At 40.0% G+C, this 8,389-nt stretch overlaps 1 protein-coding gene across 1 annotated transcript in view; it reads right to left on the reverse strand.

Annotated features, from left to right (window-relative positions):
- Positions 1–8,389, reverse strand: part of DDX4 (DEAD-box helicase 4) — a 123,464-nt gene that overhangs the window by 105,759 nt on the left and 9,316 nt on the right. Inside the window, exon 2 of the mRNA XM_042781441.1 lies at positions 5,761–5,821. Coding sequence (XP_042637375.1) covers positions 5,761–5,821 — 61 coding nt within the window. The remainder of the gene's footprint in view (positions 1–5,760; positions 5,822–8,389) is intronic.

Raw genomic sequence — 8,389 nt, forward strand, 5'->3', positions numbered from 1 at the left:
AAAAAAAAAAAAAAAAAAATCAGCCATTAAAATCCTACGAGTCACAAGCGTCAGATTCACAAACGATCATGGGAACGGTGCAAGACTGCGTAGCATTTCATTCTGCCGGGCAGGGGGTAGTCCTGATTCAAGGGCTGACTCCGAGGCAGCTAAGAACAAAATTAAAGAACTTCTGAAGAAAAAGACAATAAAGAGGGCAGAAGTAATATTTAAAATGAAATTAAACTAATCGTCAGAGAAAACACAAGAAAATTTCTCATAAGTGAAGGACATGAGTTACAGATTTAACAGGCCTACCAAGAGTTTTGCACAATTAATGTAAAGTCTCATATCAAAGTACATAATCATAAAATTTTGAGAATTTAGATGTAAAATAAGAGCATAAAAACTTAAGAGTTCAGAAAAAGTGACAAGGTATAAAGATTCAGAATATCAAACTTCTCAATACCATCACAATTTCATATATAATGAAGCTCTATAAAATTCTTAGGGGAAATTGTTTACAACCTTACTCTTAAACTGCCAATCAAGCATGAAGGTAAAGAAATTCCAGTATTTCAAATGTGCTTCCTTTCTCAAGATGCTACAGGAAAATTGCTTTTGTCAGTAGGTGCCATCCAGTCAGTTACAATTCATAGTAATCCTATGTACAACAGAACAATAGACTGCCCCATCCTGCACCATATCACTATTGTTACTTTCCTTGAGCCCACTGTTGCACTGCTGTGTCAATACATCTTGTTCTGGGTCTTCTTTATCACTGACTTTTTATTTCACCAAGCATGATGTCCTCCTCCAGGGACTGATCATATTGAATACACAAGTTCAAAATACATGAAATGAAGTCTGGCCATCCTTCCTTTTTTTAAAGTTTTTATTGTGATTTGGGTGAAAGCTTACAGAGCAAATTCATTTTCCATACAGCAGTTCATACTTTTTTTTTTCATCTTTTTTTTAAATTTTTGCAGTGTTTCCTCCCCTCCCACCCCTGGTAACCAACAAAGAAAGTTTCCTTCCACATATAAACCTTTCCTTTTTACAATACATACACATTTTATTTGTGACATTGACTACAATCTCCACAATGTAACAGCTCTCTTCTCATTTCCTCCCTATAGTTAGCTCTTCCCTGTGTCCTTCTTTCCTATGCATTCCTGAGCTATCTCCCTGCTCTTCTGTTCTCCCATGATTGATCATTCTCAGGAGTGCATCTACCTGGTGTAAATGTTCACTCTATATGTCTGTCTACTGTTTGGATGGAAGCCATGGGAGTGAGTTCAATTTCAGAACTGAAGGTTAACTAGGGGTCATAGTCTGGGAGTCTCATAATCTGGCCATCCTTGCTTCTAAGGAGCATTCTAGCTGTGCTTTTTCCATGACAAATTTGTTCATTCTTCTGGCAATCTATGGTATATTCAATATTTTTTGCCAACACCATGATTCAAAAAGGCATCAATTTTTCTTTGGTCACTTTCATTCACTGTCTAGCTTTCCCATGCGTATGAAGCCACTGAAAATACCATGGCTTGGGTCAAACACACTGTGGGTATGTGTCAAGTTGTATGGGCCCAGTTTTGAGTGGCGGGGCAGCTGGATGTAGGCATTCCCCATGATAAGAATGGTAACCAACTTCACAGTAGAATCTACTGTGAGCAGCTGAGTACTTGCCTTAGGGATATGGTCTGCTCCCAGTACATAAGCAGCAGCTTTGAGAAAGTTCTTGAGCTTTTTGGCACATCTGGATCCTCTACTTCCTGAGGCCGGAAGCATGAGGCAGAGCTGAAGGTCAAGGCCCAGGTGCCTTCACACAGTCCCTAGACCTGGTACTATTAACTCAGACTTCTAGCATTCCTAAACTGTAAGAGAATAAATCCCTGTTTGTTTAAAGTCATTCACTTGTGGTATTTTCTGTTAGAGTGGTGCAAGAGAACCAAAAACAGCCACCTTAATCCTCAAAGTGACCTCTTTGCTTTTTAAGGAGTTTTCAAGAGTTCTTTTGCAGATTTGCCCAATGCAATAATACATCGTTGATTTCTTGACTGCTGCTTCCATGGGTGTTGACTGTGGGTCCAAGTAAAATGAAATCCTTCACAGCTTCAGTCTTTTCTGTGTTTATTATGATGCTGCTAATTGGTCCAACTGTGAGGATTTTCATTTTCTTTATGTTGAGGTGTAGTCTTTGATCTTCATCAGTAAGTGCTTCAAATCATTTCTGCTTTTAGCAAACAAGGCCATACCATCTGCATATCACAGGCTGGTGGTTAAGTCTTCCTCCAATCCTGATAACATGTTCTTCTTCATACAGTCCAACTCTCAGATTATTTGCTCAGCATAAAGTAATTACGGTGAAAGGATACAATCCTGATGCACACTTCTCCTGATTCTAAACCACTCAGTACCCTCCTGTTCTGTCTGAATAGCTGCTTCTTGGTCTCTGTACAGGTCACTCACGAACACAATGGTGTTCTAGAATTCCCACTCTCTGCAATATTATCTATAACTTGTTATGATCCTCACAGTCACAACACAGTCAATAAAACACAAGTGCACATCTTTCCATTATTCTGTTTTCAGCTAAGATCTATCAGCAATGATTTTCCTTATTCCACATCCTCCATTTTTGTGAAACAGACAATGATAAAGAAACATATCTTAATAAAATTTTATGAGCATGAAAAGGGTATGGAGGGTAAGGGTATATTGTTGTTGTTGTTGTTGTTGTTTGCCATCGAGTCAAACCCGACTCATAGCGAACCCTCCTTGGGTTTCCGAGGCAGTATCACTACGGAAGTAGGATTGTCCAACCTTCCTTCCGAGGAGTGGCTGGTGGGTTTGAACCGCCAGCCGTCTGGTTAGCAGGCAAGTGTCTTAGCCACTATGCTACCAGAGCTCCTAAGGGTATATTAGCAGAGGAAAAATAAGAAGGTGTCTGATCGCACAGTGCCTAAGGCATCTGACTGCTAACCAGAAGGTTGATGGTTCAAACCCACCACCTACTCCATGGAAGGAAGACTGGGCAATCTAATTCTGTAAAGATTTACTGCCTCAGAAACCCAATGGGGGCTGCTATGAGTTGGAATCGACTCAAAAGCAGTGGGTTTGGTTTGGTTTTTCTCTTTTACGATAAAAAATATATATAACATGCCAATCAAATTCAGTTAAATATATAGGAATGTTTGCAGATTTCTACAAAAATCAGATATTCAACTGTCAATGGTGGCTATCTCTAGATGCCAAGATTTCAGATGATTTTATTTTCTTCCTTTTTACCTCTGTATTTATTTTTTTTTTTTTGTAGTAAGTGTACTTAGATATCAGCTTAATAAATATTCATTGGCATAATAAATATTTCTGTAATAAGAAAACCTATTTTGGTAAGAAAAGTGTCTTACTGAAAAAGAGCAACAAAAAGTACTTGTTTCATCAGAAGAAGGTGAGCATGCAATCTGTATTTAAGTATAGTTTTCATTACCTACAGAGCCTAATATCCACCTACCCAATGCTAGAAAGGAGCTCTCATGACATTGTGCCTAAGGCATTTGACTGCTAAACAGAACACTGGTGGTTCAAACCCACCAGCCATTCATCAGAAGGAAGACTGGGAAATCTACTTCCGTAGAGATATAGCCTCAGAAAACCAAGGAGGAGTCGCTATGAGTCAGATCTGACTTGAAGGCAGTGAGTGTGGGTTTTTTAAAAAAAAAACTGCTAAGAAGCAGTCTAGGAGCTCTGGTAGCATAGAGACTAAGACACTTGACTGCTAACCAGAAGGCTGGCAGTTCAAAACCACCAGCCACTCCTGGAAGGAAGGTTGGGCAATCTACTTCCATAGAGATACTGCCTCAGAAACCCAAGGAGGGGTCATTATGAGTCGGGTCCAACTCGACGGCGTATAACAACAACAACAACAAACAGTCTAGCTTCTGAATGGTGGTTATTTCAGTCTCCCTGGATGGCACAAATAGTACGCACTCAACTAACTTACTGAAAGGTTGGCAGTTTGAATCGAGTAAGAGGCTCCTCAGAAGAAAAGCCTGGCAAAGTTTCCAAAAGGTCACAGCCTTGCAAACATTATAGAGCACAGTTCTACTCTGCGACACATGGGGCTATTATGAGTCAGAAACAACTCAAAAGCAATTGGTCAGTTGGATATTTCAATCAATCCTGAAATTCCACCAACAAAATGTTAATACTTCCCTATATAATATACTATAACCCTAAGTTTTCATTCTTTTGCAAAAGTTGGCTTGTAATTATAACTCTCTCAACCAGATTTCTCCTGATTACATAGTAAGCAGTGAAAATAGATGTATTATGAAATACAGATTACTTTTATTCACTTGTCTTTTTAAAATACTTCACATACACACAAACACACACACATGCAGTTCAAATGGTGGAAGCAAATACGCTTTTCCTTAAGTTTCAGCAGGCAGAAATTTCAAGAAGTTTAAGGATCTGAATATTATATTAAACCAGTGGCATTTAAACGTTTATAAAATATAAAAGAATCCTGACAATAGCAAAAGTATCTCTTAACTATACTTCTGTTAAGAGAATTACCCTGACTCTGGTGGCATAGTGCCTAAGCACTTGACTGCTAACCAGAAGGCTGGCAGTTTAAACCCACCAGCCACTCCTCGGTAGAAAGATTGGACAATCTACTTCTGTAGTGATATTGCCTCAGAAACCCAAGAAGGGTAATTGCTATGAATCTGACCTGACTCGACGACAGTGAGTGAGGATGCAGATGGGAACTAAATTTGATTTAACCCCATCGATTCTGATTCTCAAACTCTCTCACATTTTAGAAACTGTCTTCCCCAGGATTTTTCACTTTAGGCCAGTGAAAAATCTTTTACCTCATCCACTAACTTTGAGAGAAATGATAAGACTAGGGCTTCCAGTCCCTCCTAAGACAGACAGAGAAAGAGAGAAAAACACCCACACCTATTGCCATCAAATCGATTCTGACTCATAGTAATCCTGAGTCAGAGTAGAACTTTCCCACAGGGTTTCCAAGGCATACAGAAGCAGACTGCCACATCTTTCTCCCTTGCACTAGTCAGATTTTAAAGTAGTACTACAGCATTTCAGCCTGCTTTAGTCTTCAACAAAGTAAAAGACTACTACCACAAGTTCAACTTCCTAGCCCAAGTCTAACAGGTCCACTCAAATTCCCTTACACATCAACTCTATAAATATTTAGGCCACTCAAGTACAAACAACCAGGACAGGGGGAATTCAGGAAGGAAACAGGCTCCTGTGCCTTGATACTCATTTTCTCTTATTCTCCTAAAATATTTCCTAAATTAGTTTTCTAATCCCAAAGAAACTCATACTGTGATGGTGTGGCACGTTTAACAGACAATTGTTATTCTGACAGGTCACCACTATTGCAACCTGTTTCAACAACCTTATAGTCCAATGCCCAACCTACCATACCCTTAAGTCAGGAACCCTGATAATTCCCAGAAGCCTGAAAGCCAAATATGTAACTTCCAGGTTGGGCAAAGGCTTTACAGCAACACACTAAGGCAAGTAGTATATATAGTCTACAGGACTATACTCTCCTTCCTCCTCTCTTCTAGCCAGCAGTTCCCCATCAAGAAATATATGAATCAAAATAAATTCTCACTAGAAAAAGTTTTAGAAACACCCTCCTATATCTAATAACAAGATTGCTACTAGTCTGCTCCTTATTAATGAGAAGAAACCCTTAACCTAAAAAGGGTTCCACCTTTTTGCCTTAACACATACCTGATGATGAAGTTGGCGTCCTGTTAAAACTGTCTCCATTTGCTCCAGAGGAATACCTATCCTGCAACAAGAAGGACGAAAAGACCAGTTTTTTCTTGGAATACTAAGAATGTGTCATCTATTTCACAAATACTAAGAAAATAATTAATAACTGGGTTTTGTTCAAAAGAAAACAATGGTATATTTTAACATGTTCTAGACCACTGGACGTTCCTTCACTAAAATATTCCAAGACATTGTCAAATTATCACTGTATGTATACGATATTCATATATTACAGAAAACAATGGCAGCAAACTACAGCCATAGGCCAAACCTAATGGGTCACCTATTTACCTAAACAAAGTTGTACTAAAACACAACCACGCTCATTCATTTAGGTATTGTCTATGGCTGCTTTAATACTACAACAGCAAAGCTGAGTAGCTGTGACCAAGGGCCTGTGGCCTGAAAAGTTGAAATTATTTACTACCTGGTCCTTCACAGAAAGTTTTCTGACCTATGACTTAAAAGTTTGGTTATACTTGAAAAGTATAAGCCTGTGGTAGTTAAGTTTGTGTGTCAGCTTGGCTGGGCCTGGTTAAGTGGCTAGGCAGCTGGATGTAACTACCCCCCACAGTGAGATTGGTAATTAACTCCATGGTGGAATCTATTGGAGCATCTGAGTAGCTGCTTTGAGTATGTGGTCTGCTTCCTATATACAAGAAACAGTTTGGGAATGGTCTCTAGTTTATGGCACACCTGAACCCTCCATGTAGCCTTGTCATTGTTCAGCAGCCTACCATGCTCTGCCGACCTTGAGACTTCAATGGACTTGAATTAATGGCCTGCTGTATGGTTTGGTAACATTGGGACTGTGCCTTTCGACTTGTCAACCTTGAGCTTGTCAGTCTCAGCAGCCAGCAGCTGCCTGAGTGAAGAAAAGCCTCTAGCTTCAATGGGCCGGGAGCAGGAAGCAGAGCTGAAGCCCAAGATTGAGGGGTTTTGACCCAGCCCCTAAAGCCTGGCACTTTGAACTCAAACTTAAAGCGTTCAAACTGTAAGAGAATAAATTCCTGTTTGTTCAAGCATCCCATTTGTGGTATATATTCCTGTCAAAGTGGCATTAGATAACCAGAACAAAGCCAATACTATTTCTGTTGTTGTGTGCTGTCAAGTAGATTCCGACTCACAGTAAGCATACAGAATAGGGCAGAATTACCTAATAGAGTTGTCAAGGTAATAATCTTTACGGAAGCAGAGTGCCACATCTTTCTTCCACGGAGTGGCTGTTGGTATAAGCCTGTGGTAGTTAAGTTTGTGTGTCAGCTTGGCACACAACTGCCAACTTTTCAGTTAGCAGTTGAGTGCTTAACCATTGCACCACTAGGGTTCCTTACTCAAATGTTGTCGTTGCTGTTATGTGCCGTCGAGTCGGCCCCGACTCATAGTGACCCCTCCTTGGGTTTCCAAGGCAGTATCACTACAGAAGCATGATTGCCCAACCTTCCTTCCGAGGAGTGGCTGGTGGGTTTGAACCGCCAGCCTTCTGGTTAGCAGTCAAGTGCTTTAGCCACTATGCTACCAGAGCTCCCTTACTCAAATACTATTATATAAATGAGACCAAAGTAACACACAAATAAAGCAATGCCTGCCAATAGTTTGCAGAGTTCAGTACTGTACAGCATGTTCATCAATACGCACAAAGTAGACCATAGAGTGTTAATGAATAGTATAGTTTCTACAATAAAAACCCCCCCCCAAAAAAAAAAACCAAACTCACTGCCATCGAATCAGTTCCAACTCACCTCCTTGGGTTACTGAGGTGGAAGTAGATTGCCCATGTTCCTTCCGAGGAGTGGCTGGTGGGTTTGAACCACCAGCTGTCTGGTTAGCAATCAAATGCCTTAGGCATTATGCCATCAGAACTCCTTCTACAGTAAAAATACTACAAAATTTATTTTAAAAACTTCCACTGTGAGTAACTGGTTCTTAAAAGCTTGTAAATGGCCATCTAAGGTATAACTATTGGTCTCTCTCCGTCTAGAGTAAAGTAGAGTGAAGAAAATCAAAGATGCAAAACACAATTAGTCAAAAGGACTAATGGAGCACATGAACCTCTGTCTCCGTAAATCCAAGACCAGAAGAACTACATGGTGCCTAGCTACCAATGCTGGACACTCTGAAAGGGGTAACAGTAAGAGGTCCCTGATACTGCTTGAGATGTAATCCATAACGCAGACTAAAGACTACATACAGTCTGCAGTATGGATTACACCTCAAGCTTCAGATTAGCTTTCATTATCAAGCCACTGAATTCTGATTGTTATGTGCAAGAATTTCAGAGCACTATTCTGAAGATTTTGCCATAAGTAGAGAAAGCTACATGAAAGGAAATAAAGGAACGTATTAGTGATAATAAAAGTTCACCCTTGAAATTAGGAGAAAAAAGGAATTACTAAGGTTGTCATTAATTTAGAGGTACTCCAAAAAAACGTTAAGAAGGTTCCAGAACTAATTTGGCACTAAACTATGGGAGCTCTGGTGGCATAGTCTAAGGCATGTGACTGCTAACCAGAAGGCTGGTGGTTCAAACCCAGCAGCCACTCCTCGGAAGGAAGACTGGGCAATCTACTTCCATAGAGATACC

This window comes from Orycteropus afer, unplaced genomic scaffold (genome assembly GCF_000298275.1).
Source record: "Orycteropus afer afer isolate SDZICR_OR568_19922 unplaced genomic scaffold, OryAfe1.0 scaffold00122, whole genome shotgun sequence".
Classification (NCBI taxonomy): Eukaryota; Metazoa; Chordata; class Mammalia; order Tubulidentata; family Orycteropodidae; genus Orycteropus; species Orycteropus afer.